Source organism: Limulus polyphemus, unplaced genomic scaffold, assembly GCF_000517525.1.
Source record: "Limulus polyphemus unplaced genomic scaffold, Limulus_polyphemus-2.1.2 Scaffold263, whole genome shotgun sequence".
Taxonomy (NCBI): Eukaryota; Metazoa; Arthropoda; class Merostomata; order Xiphosura; family Limulidae; genus Limulus; species Limulus polyphemus.
In genome coordinates, this window is record NW_013665873.1 from 163,119 (window position 1) to 180,503 (window position 17,385).

The window sequence follows — 17,385 nt, forward strand, 5'->3', positions numbered from 1 at the left end:
TATTAAAATATGGATTATTAGCTAAGATTTTATGCTATTCTAATTGGTATAACATAAACAAAAGATAATACAGTAATATAACAGATTTTATGTTTAAATGTTTTTTAATTTATTTTTATGACATTCCTTATTTAAAACTAAAAAATCTCAATAAATCAAAGAAGCAACCAGAGCACACGTTGAACTTAGCCAGGTTCCAGTGACTGTTCATGTCATATTGTACATTACACAAAATAGAATAATTTGTGTTGTGTGTGAAAACGAAGCAATCATCGTATATGTCAATATCTGTATGTACATTTGGGGAGAGGGTTGCAAATTACATATTTTTTGGTGAAGTTTATGATGGGACTTGACCCAGAAAAATGTTTATAAGCCCTAAACTAAATGCAGATAACTGTATCTATGCTCAACCAAAGCGAGTTCACATATTTTGAGTTTTGTGGCAATCAAATGACTTCAATGAGAACTAGAATTAGAAAATGAATGTATAATGAAATAAACTTCTTCACAATAAAAGAATGATTGAAGTGTGAATCATCAAGCTATTCTTAGTTAATTTTTGAACAATGATAATTTCATCACCTGAAAAACAATCAATTTAGCTTAGAACTTGCATTTTCTATAGCAAAAAATAATACTCTTGCCTTTTGTTTGTTGTTAAGCACAAAGCTACACGTTGGGCTATCTGTGTTGTGCCCACCACAAGTACTGAAATTTGGATTTGTACCAATATGAGCACTCAGACTTACTGCTGAGCCACTGGGGGAGGGGGTGGGGAATTGCTTTTCAAACCCATTGTATACTACTTTATCATGATATTTTTGTAATAAAACATTGTTCATACATCTAAAAAAAACATTTTATTTCAAATCAGATAAGCCAGGCATTCAAGTTCCAAATCCTTCATAATCACAAGTGTTGTAAAGACTTTCTACACCAAATGTGGTTTATTATATGGAAATTTAATGTTAAGTGGTTTGTGTAATTTCAAATTCAAGTGAAAAAATCATTATAATTTTAAATAAAACTTTTTTTCATATATAAACATATTACTATAAATTTCTAATGGAATGTTAAAAAAACATAAAATTAAAAAATTTCTAATGTAAAGAATGCACACATATGAAATGACTGAATTAATTAGTAATAACAACTGAATAAGCTCTATACTCTTAAAATACATTCAGTCACATATTTCTGACTGTATAAATTTTAATGCTAAGTACCTTACGAGTCATAGGCTTAAGATACCAGACATCACAGACAATTGCCCAAGAGGTCATCATCATCAGGAGATAATGAAAGTATCCCTGTTTACTGCTGTCCCAAAAGGCATCACCAAATCTGGGATCATACTGAAAAAAATAAAAATCAGAGAGCTAAACAAGCCATTTTTGGGTTAAACTGTATATTTACTATTACAAAAGAAATACAGAATGATTCCTATCTTATTACAAAATTAAAACATACACCAGAGTCAGTCTCTGCCTTACAAAGTTAAAAATATCTATCCATTATTGTGTGTTTGAGGAAATTAAAAATGTACACATTAATAAAACTATGAAGATTATATATGGAAAACAGATTATTTCTGTCCTTTCAGACCATACAATTCCTACTTTTAAAAAATGACCATGAATTCCAAAGTATCATAGTAATTCAAAATTCAATCAACAAAATAATTTAATAAACTACTTCTGACACATTTGATTTTAAATCCAGTGCAAAATTATCTGGCCACAAAAGGACACAATCCACAGTTACTGCAAAGGATCCAGCTATGTGGTCACATACTCTTCCACAAGTCAATAAGCCACAAAACAGATTTGATTAGTTACCTTCATCTCACCATTCACAAACAATGGACATAAATCACAGCTGATGCATAATCTTAGAAAGTATGGATCAGTTCTAGTTCATACCTACTTTCATAGTAGGTTAATTTGAGGTCTCTGGGCTGGAAAGTATGGATCAGTTCTAGTTCATACCTACTTTCATAGTAGGTTAATTTGAGGTCTCTGGGCTGGAATGTATGGATCAGTTCTAGTTCATATCTACTTTCATAGTAGGTTAATTTGAGGTCTCTGGGCTGTATGGATCAGTTCTAGTTCATACCTACTTTCATAGTAGGTTAATTTGAGGTCTCTGGGCTCTTTCCAGCCCAGAGACCTCAAATGAACTTACAATCAAAGTAAGTAAGAGCTAGAACTGATGCATAATCTCCAGCCCAATGATCAAAGAGACATTAACAAAATAAACAGAAACCAGAGTTGATGTATAATCTCTAGTCCAATGATCACAGACACTCATTAGCAAAGCTGATATAAACCAAAACTGATGTTAGTCCCCTGCCCAATAAGCAAAAATAAATAAATAAAATAAAACAGTTGAATTATAATTTCTAGTTCAGTGATCATGAAGAGTCACACTAACAAATTAGAGATCAAGTGTTACCTCTAATTCAACCTCATAGCTATTGATAAACTTGCAACAATAAAACAAATTTTCTTACACTTAGTGTATAGTGTAGATATCTTTCCTGATTCATCAAAACTTTGTAGCTTGAAAAAAAGAATACAAAGGAGTGAAAATATAACTGAACAAAAGCACAAGTCTTTCACCAAATAGCTAAAAACAAATTTTTGATTTATGACTCACCACAAACTAACCTTTATAGCAACTGGATAAATGGTGCCACCAACGTCAAAACTGCCTTTTTTGAACATCATCACAGATGTGTTATTGATACAGGTACCTGTCAAGCATCAGAATAATTATGTTTACAAGACATGAGAGTTCACAGAATACCAACAATTTTAAGCATATTGGAAAAGATGAATAAAGGAGAATATTAACTCTTTGACTACAGGTAGGTGCATTACACCCAGTATGTAACCATCAAAGTAACCATGACAGTAATCATACTAGAACTTTTGATAATGTATATGTACCTTCACAAAATTTTGTAGATTATCCGTAAACATAACAAGGCTTTCATACACAAAATATCAGATTTTTTAATTAAGTATTAAGATTTTTTTAATTATTAAAGATCTGTTTCTTTCGAAATGTTGACTATCCAACATGCAAAGTAATTTTGATTTTAAGATTAAAAATACTTGTCTTCTTCTGCAAATTGTCAAATTTCATTTGTGTAATTCCATAACCTCCTAAATAACTATCAAACGTTTTTTTTTAAAAAAAGACTTTACATTTTATCTGTTATTAACTCTATATGGCATTTGTTGATTTGATCAACCTCATAACAGCCATAAAATATTAAGAAATAAATCTTAATACCCTTTTTTCATTCTAGAATGACTTATAACAGGGAATGTTTATTCTAAATAGCTTAAATCTTGTAACATTATACACCTATTCATATTTATTAATTTTTTTGTTTCATTGACCTTTGAACTGTGTCTAACTAATAATCCCACCACACAAGTTGTAAGTCACACAGCACGTGGGCAGCTCATATTACCATTCCAAATAGCATAAAATTTACCTTTACGCAGCACAAATGTCTTAATGTTCTTGGTCTCAGCAATAGCATGCCAGTATTTTGTAAAATACAGTGACATTTCAGTTACTGTATATTACATGTGTGTGTGTGTGTGTGTATATATATTATCACTATTTACAAATAAATTCTTAAGTTTCTGTTATTTTTCTTAAAAGATAGAACAGTAGATAAATAATATATAGAAAACAATGATCTCTACCACTTATGATGTTATGAAGCTTTTGTACTTGTGTGTCGTACATGCTAGGCCTTGTTAAACTTTGCATGTGGGGGATGGAAAAAAAAAAAATTGAAAGAAAAAAATTTTGTAGGTTTCATATATGCATTTTTGAATAACAAAAAATCACAAATTACTATACCAATACCACAAACTTCCCCTGTAATTTATAAGGCTTCCTAACTAAGCTGTATTTCGGTCTAAAAAGTCATTTATTATCAGCATATCACCTTGATCATCACTTTTCAAACTCTCCAATGGTTATATATAATAGCTTCACCCACATAAATACTCTAGGAAGACTGACATTATAACATAATTTTATTGGTTATACATATGTAATTGAGAGAACTGGGTGTAGATAAACAAGTACTTTCAAAAAAAGAAGAGGTGGGTGGAGCCACTGTGGTGGGTTCACTAAATATAATGATATATCAGCAAACAGAAAAGGTAGGAGGTTCTTACTTATATTCTAGCTTGTCACTATTAGTAATTTGAGTTACTCATTTGTTTAAAACTGTAGAATTTACATTTTATGGTGCCCACAGTACAAGCTGAGCAAATGCAGAAGACAATGTATCATGTGACACACAAAAAATTGATATTTAGCAATTTTTTAATATTTAATTCTGAACTAAGAGATTAACTAATGTATAATACTACAATTTGAATTAAACTAAAATTTCATTCCAAAATAGTAGTGTAATAAAATTTTGAATGTAAGTCTACAAAACATGATGACATGCACTCTGTATCGAAAGGGCTAATTTGACGTTTAGAATCAAGCCTTAATAATATCTCTTCTTATGTCTCAATAGCAGTTTTCTACAAAATATAGCTATAATAAAATAGTTACTTATCAAACATATTATTTCAGATCATTGTCAGCATTAAGAAAATGTCATATATATCATAAAGTGATAAAGAATCTAAAACAGATGAGAAAATTATGATTTTGTAGAGTTAGTGTTCTAGTTCCCATGACCAAAATAAAAACTGATCAGTTGCAAAGTGGAATATAATTTAAAATACAAGTAATAAACAAAAATACATCCAGCTTGTGAAATAGATTTTCTAATCAAAGCCTGTATTTAATATTCATGGAAGTAGCATTTTACTTTTATTATTATTTCATCAGTGTTTCAGACTAACAAGTAACTAAAATAATGATGGTGTACAATTCAATGTCCATAGCAAGTGATTTTACAAATGCTAAGAATGGTTTAAATCTACTACTGTGCCTGACAAACTTTAGGATATAATGGCAATGGTATAACTATACATACATCTTATTTTAAATTCTGGTTCATAATATTTCTCATAAAGTAAAACAGAGTTCAGGACGAATTCAAACCTACTACTGTTTAGTCAATTAAACTACTGTATCTAGTAAAACAGTGTTTCACTCAATTAGTTACAAAGGTTAGAATTTCACAGAACCTTTAACCCATCATGTCAACTGGTTATTACAGCTCACAATTTACCTTATTACCTTTTTATTGTTGAAATTATAAATTTTAAGTGGTTTAACTAAGAACTGACATGCTTTCCTGAGAAATTAAACTTTCAAGATTGGGTAGTTTATTAGGCTTTTCAAAGCATAAATCCAGAATTTTCATTTTACTAAAGAATCCAATTTTCTACTTTTCAGAAAAGGTAAAATACAATTAAATTGGTATTGTAAGAAACATACATTCTTCTCACGTTTTTTTTTTTTTTTTTTTATTGTACGAAAGGTATTGTAATCTTTACTAAAAGTCTACCAAATTTTGTGAAGATACACTTACTGCACTAAAAGATATAGTGTAAATACTTAACTCATGTATGTTATACCGAGCCTGTCGCAAAAGGGTTAAGAGTACACAATACATACAAATTCTGTGTAGGTATATTTTATATGTAACTGATGGAACTTAGTTATTTTTCACTACATACAGAAAAAAAAAACTGTTGCAGTGATACACATAACCTATAATAGCCATATTGTGGTTGATAAAAAATAGCACAGGCTTTACAAACAAAAAACAAACAAACTGTTAGCACATTAATTTTCTCTCTCCAGAAACAGATACTCGAATATCATACATAAAAAAATTATACAATAATAAGCACATGATAGGTTCACTTCCTGTGACACAAGCATGAAATTCATTTATAAACTTACACAATTCTATCATATGTTGCTTCAGCAACAGCTACCATTTGTCTTCAAATGTTTTGAACTAAGTTGGTTGATTAAGTCATTTTGTGCATAGGAAATAACAAGCACACTATAGCAGTAAACATGTTTGCTGAATTACTTAGAATTTGGTGCACAGAAAATAACAAGCACACTGTGTTAATAACAAGGTTAACTGAATTACTTACTACTTGGTGCACTGAGAATAACAAGTACACTGTAGCAGTAAACATGTTTACTGAATTACTTACCTTCAGGGAAAATTAGTATAGGAAGTTTTTCTGGATCTTCTACGTGTTGTTTGAGTCTGGAGAAAATATTAATGAGAGAAAAAAATAAAGCTGTCATATTTAATATTACCTCAGAAAAATTAAAAATCAAAAATGGAAAACATTAAATTTTAGTAACATTAATAATCTTTATGGCTGCACTTTGGAGAGTAATTCTTGGTTTAGACTTTAAACATGTTTTTTTAACTATTACATTTATAAATTCCAAAATGTGATAAAAATCAGGAGAAAAACATAAGTAAAAATTAATGTTTAATAACAAACATTAATTTTACTTATGTTTAATAACAAACTTAAATGACCTTCCAATTTTAAACCCTAACTTTTATTTTATTTTTACTCTATCTATAACTACCAAATGACAGATTTCTCCTGTATTGTTCCATGCTTACTTTGAAGTACAACCATTTATTAGTTTTACAGAAATAGTAAAGATCCTTTACACAAATGCAATAACTGTTGAAGAAATAAAATGTTATGAAGTTCAAGATCTTTTAGTCCGCAAGTTGTTCTTCGCATGAAGAAACTCTTTACCTTTTGGTAACTAAAACTCTGTCTTTCAATTCACATCGCTCAAACCAAATATGAGAAGTTGCCCTAGCTAAACCTCGCTGCAAAAGTCCAAGAAAGCCGCCCTGCCTCTGCCCTATCTAAAAAGAAGAAGAAAAAAAAATGATATATATATATATATATATAGTTTAGTAAAAGTATCATGATAGGCAAGAATAAAGGTTGATACATTAAGATATTGTATTTTCAGAATTTTGCTTCCTCAGTAAAAATTCTTATTTTTCTGAGCTTCAACAAGACAATCCTAGTTTAATAGTTACTATAAACATGAGTTGAAGCATCAAACTTTTAGTCATAGTGAAAAATTATTGTGAATCTGAGTTGAACACCAACATTCTTTAAATTCAATGATAAACATTTTCACACATATATATATATATAAAATGATTTCAAAATAACTATTAATTCTTACGCACAAGTTTGTTAGTATCAAAACTTAAATCTTCTGCTTTAACTCAAATTATTTTTAAATTGATGTACTTTCAGTCTCAGAGCTGTGCACTTAATTAAAAATAAATAAATAGTTGTGAACTTCTGAAATAGCATGAAAACACTTCAAATACACGGCTTAAATGAATTTCTATAGCTCCAAACAAGTATAAATTATTAATGATAAAAATATCTTTAAAAACACACTGAAATTGTAGATATCGCATCCAGTATAACTCACTAAGGCATAACAGTTATCACTTGCAAGCATTACAACGTCAATGGGTGATGTGTGATTGGCAACACAAATTCCTCCTCCTTTGGCCCGATTCTCCCTAGAAACAGATAAGCCTTTTTAACTCTTACTGCAAATATTTAACATTGGAGTCAACTAAAAATACACTGCTTAAATGTCAAATTTTTATATCTTTTGGAATGAAAAAGTTTTTAAATCTGAATGCATACTTAATCAGTGCATAAAAGTGGCAGATCCAGGACTTTGAAAACGGGAAGGTGCAATGATTCTGAATGTAAACGAGGAATTTTCAGGACTTCCATGGTAGGGGTTAAATGGATTTAGATTTATCATAATTTTTGCAATTATTTTGATTTTATTTTCAAAACGGGGGGGAAGGGGGCGAGCATATGACATAATAAACAGACAAGAAACCATTTGGTCCTTCACGGTTGTCCTTGCAGTAGCAGCAAACAACACAGAAAAAGAGATAAGAAACCATTTGGTCCTTCATGGACCACCCACTTTTGGGAAAAATAATCATCTTATAAACCAATAACTCTGTTAGTAAAATAAAATTGTCTTCACTGAAACCTACCTCGTGCCTGTCTTTTCCAAATCTTCAATGTCCTCAACTTATTGTTTTCAGAATATAGCACAAAAAATAAGAGGCCTTTATATTATTGACAGCTTGGATAATCTTGTAACTTTCAATAAAATCACTGCTTATTTTTCTTTTCTCATAAAACCATTTTGTCTTTCATGGCACACCCATACTTGGGGAACATAATTAACCCTTTTGCAACAAGTGGATCTAACTGTGCATGCACGGTCTTTTAGCAATTTATTTTGAAAACTTTATTAAGTAACTTTATTATTATTATATATCAATGAAATTGGTATCAAAATGTTGCTTATATTTCAAATTTTAATATTATGTATGTTTTAATTTATTCATTCAAAAGAAAATATAAATAAAATAAAGCTTAATATTGATTTGTGTGTCACATAGCACCTCCTTATGTCTTGTCGCTCAGTTTATACATTTTTACACCTACTACATACATCTACAAGTGGTTAACAAATTAGAAACATGAATTTTACATACTGGCAAGCTAGAATATAAATTTAGAACCTCCCACCACTTTGATTTGTTGAGAAATCAATGTATCTAGCAAATCAACTAGTGGCTCCTCCTCCTACTCCATTCTTTCCAAACCTCTTTAGTTCCACCTACTTTTCTTAAGGGTCTCTTTATAACCAATAAAGGACAAGTTATGCTTTATGTGATTCTGACAGTTGTTTGTAAAGAGCTTGGAAAAGAAAATAATAATTTTGCCAAGACTGTTGAATGTTGATGATCAAGTTGTTGCTCTGAACAGAAATAAAAATATTTTAACATGTATATACTTTATTTATAAATCCAAGCGAGTTACAGACGTTTTTGGTGTACTAGTAGAGTAATGTAATATTATTTTTTCTATTTAAAATGTATATTTGAAGCCTACAAAAATTATATTTCTTCACCCTCCACTCGAAAAAAATAAACAAGGCTTAGCACTAAAGGTACACGAGGGTAAAATATTTTCATATTACCGCAATTTCTCGTAAGTACTAGAAATAATTATTTTTCTATGTAATTTTCATTTATTGTTCACGTTTTAAGTAAAATTTTAAGCATTTATGAGTAAATATATATATATGTAATGTATGGTAGCCAAAATATCAAATGTAGTATGTAAAATGTGTATATATATGTATATAAATATTTTATAAATGATTATTATGTACTTCAAGGTAAGAGTCAGTAACAAACTCAGGGTGTTTCACAACTGTAAGGGAATTTCTAAACTACACTATTAGCTGCAAAAGTGAGAATGTTTTCCAAAGAAGGCTAGACTTATAAGGCTTGCGAAACTAAATGAGTGTGATAAGTAGTACTGAAACTAAAGATTTTACTGGTTGATGAATAAGTGCTGAAAAGAGAAAATGAGTCACATTTTATAACCACCAATCAATAAATCACTTGGTATTCAAAATGGCCCACAATTCATGATAACCAACCCCTAAATGACTACTAAACCCTAAATTACTTTTTAATCGAAATGATACACAATTCATAACCACCAATCCCTTATCTTAGTGAAATGAGACATGTTCAAAATAATTTTTTTTAGATTTATTGATAGGTCTTTGTAAAACCACTTTCACTTCAAAATGATTGACTATTCATTAAGTTAATTAAAACACAATAACATTACATACCAATTACTTGTTTCTCTCAGTTGGCAGAAGCTTATATTAAAAAACAATGTAGAAAATAACAATAAACTCACCTGTTGTGGTAAGTTATAACAGCAGAAAGAGCTCGAGCCAAAATGCAGAATGACATTAAACTTGCATGCCAATAGGCCCACCTCTTAAGTCTGTTTCATAGAGAGAAAAAAATAACAAATGATCAAAATTTACATTTCTCCAGATTTATTAAAATGGATGATTGCATGTTTGACGCAATGAAAAGTTAGTACATATTATCAAATCTGAACACAATACTATTATCATGGTTAAGTCTAATCAAATATCACTTGTGAGTCATTTAATTTTTGAGCCCAAGATGCTTTCTAAGTGTTAAGAACCAGGGTTAAGGCTAAGTCTGATCATCTGTAGATGCAAAAATATATAACTGTTAAAAAATGTTCTACCCACAGCATCACAATCTATATATGTAAAACACATTACACATATTAAGATTTACAATTAAATCTCTCATGGTGTCTTGTATACACTATTTCAACATCAAAAACTAAATGTTTGAAACACAAAACATTCAATTTAGTTATATCTTGTCTCACTATTCTATATTAATTATATCATGAAGTAGTTTAAAACAAATAGTATTAGGGTTAGTTATTTTATATCTTGTACAATTATTCTCCATTCACTTTATCATGAGCTAGTTTTAATATTAGTAGGGTTAGAATTTGGTGATTTTTTTTAAACTCTTATGATTATTCTCCATTCACTATAACACAAGCTAATTTAAATGCTTTTAGGGTTAGCAGGTAGTTATTTCATACTATCACCTCTTCATAATACCGCTCTAAGGTACAAATTTAAAATATATCATTAGGTATAAACACTAATTCTCTAATAGGTTTTACCTACAATAACACAATATATTTCTAAAATGCATGTTATTACAATTAAAAATGTATTTGGAAATTTGCCTTTACAATTTCTTTCACTGTCATCATATTTAAATACAGCAGGAAAGACATTTACATGAAAAAAGATTTCCAACTTAAGTTTCACAAGCTATTAACATTCACATTATTTTAATACTGTTCAAGTCTGACATTCAAGTAATCCATGTCAGTCACTTATCAACAATCACCATCATTTTAATACTGTTTAAGTCTGACATTCATGTAATCCATGTATGTCAGTTATCAACATTGACTTATCATTCTAATATTGTTCAAGACTGACATTAATATAATTCATGTCAGCCAGTTATCAACACTTGAATCATTTTAATACTGTTCAAGTCTGACATTCATGTAATCCATGTCAGTCAGCTATCAATACTCCCACATCATTTTGGTACTGTTCAAGTCTGACATTCATGTAATCCATGCCAGTCAGCTATCAATACTCCCACATCATTTTGGTACTGTTCAAGCCTGCAAATTTTATAAGCTGTGCCAGTCAGCTTTATGTATAACTGATGTATAAGTACATTGTAAAAGAATACCTACGGCCCATTTTGAAGACAACCAATAGCAGCATTTGATATAATTAGCCAGCCAACACCTAACCATAGGAGGGTAACCCTAAAAGAAGAACAACAGAAAAATGCAAATTATTCCATACTTTTAAAGTAAAAGCTATATGTTTAATTTGAACTAATTAAATAAAAATAAGACAAAAAGTTAACTAGAAAAACCTAATCAACTCTAAATCTTGTGCAATATTAAGATATTTTGTTTCTTTGCATTTAAATCAGATATAATTAAAAGTTTTATAATTTGAACCATGAAAAGGTATACAAACCTAAGTGGTAAGAAAACAAAGTATCTCAAAAAGAAACCAATGCCCCATAGAATGGTCACTTTCAGGCTAGAAAGACAATAAAGATGATAGTTATTAAAAATGGAGTATTGTTTAAAATGTCTAAAAATAAAAACTATTCACAATATATTAGTTAGAATTAGTTGTATATAATTTCTATTTATGTTTGCACTGTTATTTTTTCAAATATAAAACACAAGTTGAAGTTCCCATCCTTTATCCAGGTTAAGAAGGTTAATTAAAAAATGTGGAGGGTGGATGCTACGAGAAATAATGCAAAAATCCTAAAATTCACACAATTTATCTATAACACAACATGTTATTACAGTATTAATTATTACCTCACCAAAAGTTTTTATAAGCTTTAAGAACTCATTATGTACATACTTAAAACATGGTGTACACTGTATGATGGTCAGGGTGACTTTGTACAAAGAGGTAGTGGCAGTAGGAGTGCTTTATGTTACTTGATTTCAACACCCACCTCTGAATGTCCTTCCACACTGTTTCACGTTATTAATAAATTGATGGTCAGAAGTGTCTTATGAGATGAAATTGTAAGGCCATGGGTCAAAGTAGGAAGTGGGTATAACTCAACAAACAGCTCTTAAGCATTAAAGTAGCTGTTGTCATATCAACTTCATCTGAGTTTATGTATTATTGAAATAGTGGTGGCCATTTTTTTAAATGCATTCCTCCATAGAAAGTGCTAGCACACTCTCCAAGGCATTTGTGTTCTCTCCCCCTACACTGTGTTTATGTTGTGTTATAGAAACTTTAATGTGTATGTGTGTGTGTTTTCTTATAGCAAAGCCACAGTGAGCTATCTGCTGTGTCCACTGAGGGGAATCAAACCCCTGATTTTAGCATTGTAAATCTGAAGTCTTATCAACTCTCTCACCATGGGACAGAAAATTTAATAAAGTATTTTTTGTTTGGTGTAAGAACATAACACTATATATGAAAGTAGTTAACGTTAACTTATGTCACAGATAACAAATACTCTATAAAATCAATAATGGAGGTGGAGGGGTTGTGAACCTCCATTAACATGCTCCTTGTTCCAAACTATCATCCCACAAACTTTGGTTGAGATTGGTCCCACAACCCAAAAGAAATTAGATAAGAGACAAACAGATTTTTGTGCTTTATATATCCCGTTCAAAGTTTCAATTTATAAAAACTCCAAAATTAGCTGAAGTATTCCATTATTCCATAAAGCATGCTCTCAACAACGCTCTGTCACGATATTGTGACATTTGCCACCATTGTTTGATCATTTAATGAGAATTGAAAAGCTATGATCTGACCTTCTGAAGTAACTTCTCCAGATGGTGATGATTGAATAGCTATGGTCTAATTTTCGGGCTGTAGGTAAAATTTATCCTGAGGGCCACAGTTTGGGTGTTCCTGTTGTAAAGGGTTTAATGAAATGTTATTAATTTCAGGTATTCACACAAAGCTACATAAGGATTATGTAGTTTCCTAATCTTAACCTTATAAGCATGAGGGAGGGAAACTATCCAAAAGTACCCACTATCAACTGTTAAGCTACTCTAATCAAAGAGTGGAATTTGACTGTCTTTCTTGTAATGCATCCATGGCTCCAAAGAACAAAACACAATTTTTTTTTGTGGTAAAAGATAAAAACCATGGATCCACAGTTTAATGCCCAGCCTGATTCAGGGAAGAGCTACCACTGGGATGATTGGACGTTTTCTGAGAACCCATCAGAAGTGGTACATAATCTCTCTAAACATGTTTTAATGAACCTTGAAAAAAATGCTTTATCATGTGGCTTTAAATTTGCTATCACTCTTGATAAAATTAAATACACTGACTTCTTTATAAATTTTGAAGAGTTACTGAATAATGTGAAAACTTTAGCTATTTGGTCAAACCATTAATATATTTTTGACAAGGAATAGCTTTATCAGGTTTTTATACTTATAATTTTAAAAAATATTATAGCAATCTGTCACACAATGAAGCAATAGCCTTGAATAAATTAAAAAGTTTAGATAATTTAGTGCTCTTAAATCCAGGCAAAAGAAATAAAGTTGTCATTCTCAATAAACAAAATTACCTTGATAATGTGTATACCATTTCAAATGATTCCTGTAATTTTAAATACAGATCCCACCAAACAAAGAGAAAATAAACTTCACAACTCCTATTAAAACTAAATAAAGAAAATGTTATTTCTGATGAAGTACAATCAGATTAGACCTGTGGGGTTATAAGGTTGATATATTCTAGATGACTATGTCAGTATGTATTCTTAACCCATTTTAGCATAAAACTATAACTTGTATACTTTTGTTGCTCCTTTAAGAAATGTAGCATGATTATAAAGGTAACCTTTCCTCTGACTTGTCCTCCAATTTTAAACTTAAAATATAAAAACAAACCACTTTAATTAACGGAGCCTCCAGATTAGAAAACAAAAAATATTTTTTTCAATTTTGTAATTTATCATTTCATTTTATAATTTCAGCACATAGCCTCTTAACAACAATATTAGGTTATACTTTTATTGCTAAGCAATATGATATAAAAGCCATTATTGGAATGCATTGTTACCAAAATGCACTAACCTTTTTATATATTAGAATTTGTTATATATCAGGAACCATTTCTTTTCTATGTGATTTTTTGCTAGAATGCCTCATTAAAAAGATGTGCACATGCATATGTAGACAAGTAATAATACTCAGGTGCAGACCCTCAGAGTACATTTAGTATGGGTGCAAAAATTCAGGTTTCTAGGTTCATTCCTCTTGGAGCTATGGCGGTCAGACATACACAGACACGCACACAACTTCGATTTCTATTTATAAATTTTTTGTGATTTTTACTTCCAAATTTCATGTTTCTAGATTCTTTCATCTTGGAGCTATGGCAATCACATTTCTTTTCCATGTGGTTTTTTGCATAAAAAGATGCTCACATGCACATAGATAAGTAATAATACCCAGGTGCACACCATCAGAGTCCACTTAGTGTGTATGCAAACTTTCAGGTTTCTAGGTTCTTTCCTCTTGGAGTTATGGCAGTTACACAGGCACACACACCCTTCTATTATCATAGATGATTCACCTAAACTACATGAATCAGGTGTACCACACAGATCAGATCTATTGTGCTTAATGTATGAATACAATTATACATTAGCTATTTTCTTATCCCTTTTGAGACAGGACACGGATGAAAGGCCATGTCATTTCGTTTGTTGACTGCATTCAAAATTTTATTGAACTACCATTTCATAAATTCATGTATCAAACTGTAGATTATAATTCAGATTTTAGTACTATATATTACTCAATTTCTTAATTTAAGAGCAAATATTAAAAAAACAGATAAACATCAATCTTTGCGTGTCACGTGGTGTGTTGAATGCAGCACTGGTTCAAATTAGATGTTTGTGAAGTCAAAATACTGAGTCTATAGTGTTGTATGAATTAGAAACTAAAATTATCGATATTGACAAGCTGGAATATAAAATAAGAGCCTCTTATCTTTTCAATTTGCTAAGATATTGCTCATGTAATAAATCAAACACAGTGGCACCCCACCCACCTTTTTCCATTTTTGGAAACACTCCCTTATATACACTTACTTCTGTATATGACATGAATAACCAATCTGAAACTCAGAATGTCCACCTAGTGGCTTTCTCAGCCACTTCAACAGACTTGGCATCATTTCTTTCTTTTGAACCAATATTTCACTGAGGTAGGGAGTGTCTTTAGTCTGCTTGAAATTTCATATTTTTTAGACTAAAATACATCTTAGTTACTAAGCTTTATAAATTATAGTGGAGTTCTATGGTATTAATGTAATAATTTATGATTTCTTAGTTATTTAAATGTATATATAAAACCCTAAAAAAAATATTTTGTTTCATATCCTCCACGTGCAAAACTTTTAAAGGCTTAGTGACCTATGTAAAGCAGCAACAACGTACAAAGGTCATAACTAGAAGAGATAATTGTTTGCTTTACTTCTTTATTTACTGTTCTATGTTTTAGGAAAAATATGTTTAAGAGCTTATTTCAAAATAGCAATAATCTATATACATATATAATGTATAATAATTGAAATGTGATTGTATTTTACAAAATACTAGTTTACTAAAACACAGCCAAGATAAGTTATTTTGCATAGATCAAAGGTCAGTTTTATGTTATTTGATATGGTAACATGAGTGCACATGTGCCGTGTCATTGTAACTTTTGTATTGTTAGTCAGGCACAGCTGAAAGGTCAATATAATAAAAATAAATATATATAAATGTATTATGTTATGAGATTTAAGCTATTTGGTCTAAAACATTTACGTTTTCCTGTTATAATTTGTGTTCATTTTAAAATAAGAGGCAAAATTTATATTTATTTCCTAATTTTTTATGATGGTTGCAAGATCGGTCAAATCTACTGAACCTGTACAGAGATTAATTACTGAAAAATAATATATAAAATATGAAGTTTTTCTAAATAAATGCATGATAACTATCTCGACATTATAAAGATTTCTTATGTGAAATTTCAAAATTTTTTGATGCATAAAAGTATTTTTAATCTTAAAATGAATATTACTTTACATGATAGATAGACAACATGCGAAAAGAAAAAAAATAGACACGAGAAAAACATTGCTTTACAAACCTTAAGACTGAATGAAAAAAATTTATTTTGTGTATGAAAGCATTGTAATGTTTACTGATAATCTGCCAAATTTCATTAACATTTGCTTATTAATTTATAACTTATAGCATGAAAACTATAACAATCACAAAATGGTTACAAGGTCAATCCCAGGGACCGAACCAATGCTGAAAGAGTTAAGTTGTTACTTCCATTTATCAAGAATGACTTTACTATCAAAGTTTCCTTTGATTTTTCTGATCTAATCAAACATATTGAATTTGATCAACCTTTACACATTTTCACTTTTGATTGAGTCTTTATCTACTAATATCCCACTTAATGAAGTAATCAAATCAAGTAGTGAGTTATTATTTCCTAATGTTTAAGGTTAATGGCTTAATTAAGAATTAATTCATGAAACTGCTTGAAATTGCTACCAAACAATATTAATTTTTGCTTAATATAAGACGTAATCAATTGATGGTGTGGTCATGGGATCATCACTTGCTCCCCATCTTAGTAAATTTATTTTTGTCTCATCATGAAACTAATTGGCTACAGTCACATCCATCTAAATTTAAGCTTTTAGTTTATAAGAGATATGCTGATGACACTTTTATTGCATTCAGAGAACAGAGCCATGTCAAAAAATTCCAAGACTATTTAAATTCTAAACCCAGGAATATGAAATTTACGGTTCAAGAACAGAGATAATCAAATGACTTTTTTTTAGATCTAGAGGTTATAAACCTGAACAACAGATTCAAAACCAGATACTAACACAAAACATTTTCTGGTCTATTTAGCACATTTATACCCAAATGTTATAAAATGAAGTTAATAAGCATTCTAATTCATAGAGGGTATACATTTACTAGCTCTAACTGTGATTTTTATGCTAGAGTAATCAATATAAAAGAAAAATACTTGATTACGAATGTTTTCTCTTTAGCATTCATTGTAAAATATTTTTGAATATCTTAATAAAGTTTATACTCCCAAGGTTCCAGACTTCAACTTTCCCACATGTCCCATCACCTTTGTATTACCCATTTTACAATCAACTTATCCCTAAGTCAACCTAAAAGTAATTTTCGAACCAAACAAAAGAATATGTAATTTTTTCTTTTTCCAAGGTAAAATATCTCCTTTAACCCGATCACAATTGGCTACTAATTTTCTACGTAGAAAACACAAGTCTTGCTATATTTCG

At 30.0% G+C, this 17,385-nt stretch overlaps 1 protein-coding gene across 1 annotated transcript in view; it reads right to left on the reverse strand.

Annotated features, from left to right (window-relative positions):
- LOC106456843 (glycerol-3-phosphate acyltransferase 3-like) overlaps positions 1-17,385 on the reverse strand; it is a 28,214-nt gene that overhangs the window by 4,998 nt on the left and 5,831 nt on the right. The window contains exons 5-12 of the mRNA XM_013916211.2: positions 11,503-11,568; positions 11,208-11,282; positions 9,786-9,875; positions 7,456-7,549; positions 6,750-6,865; positions 6,177-6,232; positions 2,673-2,758; positions 1,230-1,358 (exon numbers count right to left, since the gene is read on the reverse strand). Of these exons, the coding sequence (XP_013771665.1) occupies positions 1,230-1,358; positions 2,673-2,758; positions 6,177-6,232; positions 6,750-6,865; positions 7,456-7,549; positions 9,786-9,875; positions 11,208-11,282; positions 11,503-11,568 (712 nt within the window). The remainder of the gene's footprint in view (positions 1-1,229; positions 1,359-2,672; positions 2,759-6,176; positions 6,233-6,749; positions 6,866-7,455; positions 7,550-9,785; positions 9,876-11,207; positions 11,283-11,502; positions 11,569-17,385) is intronic.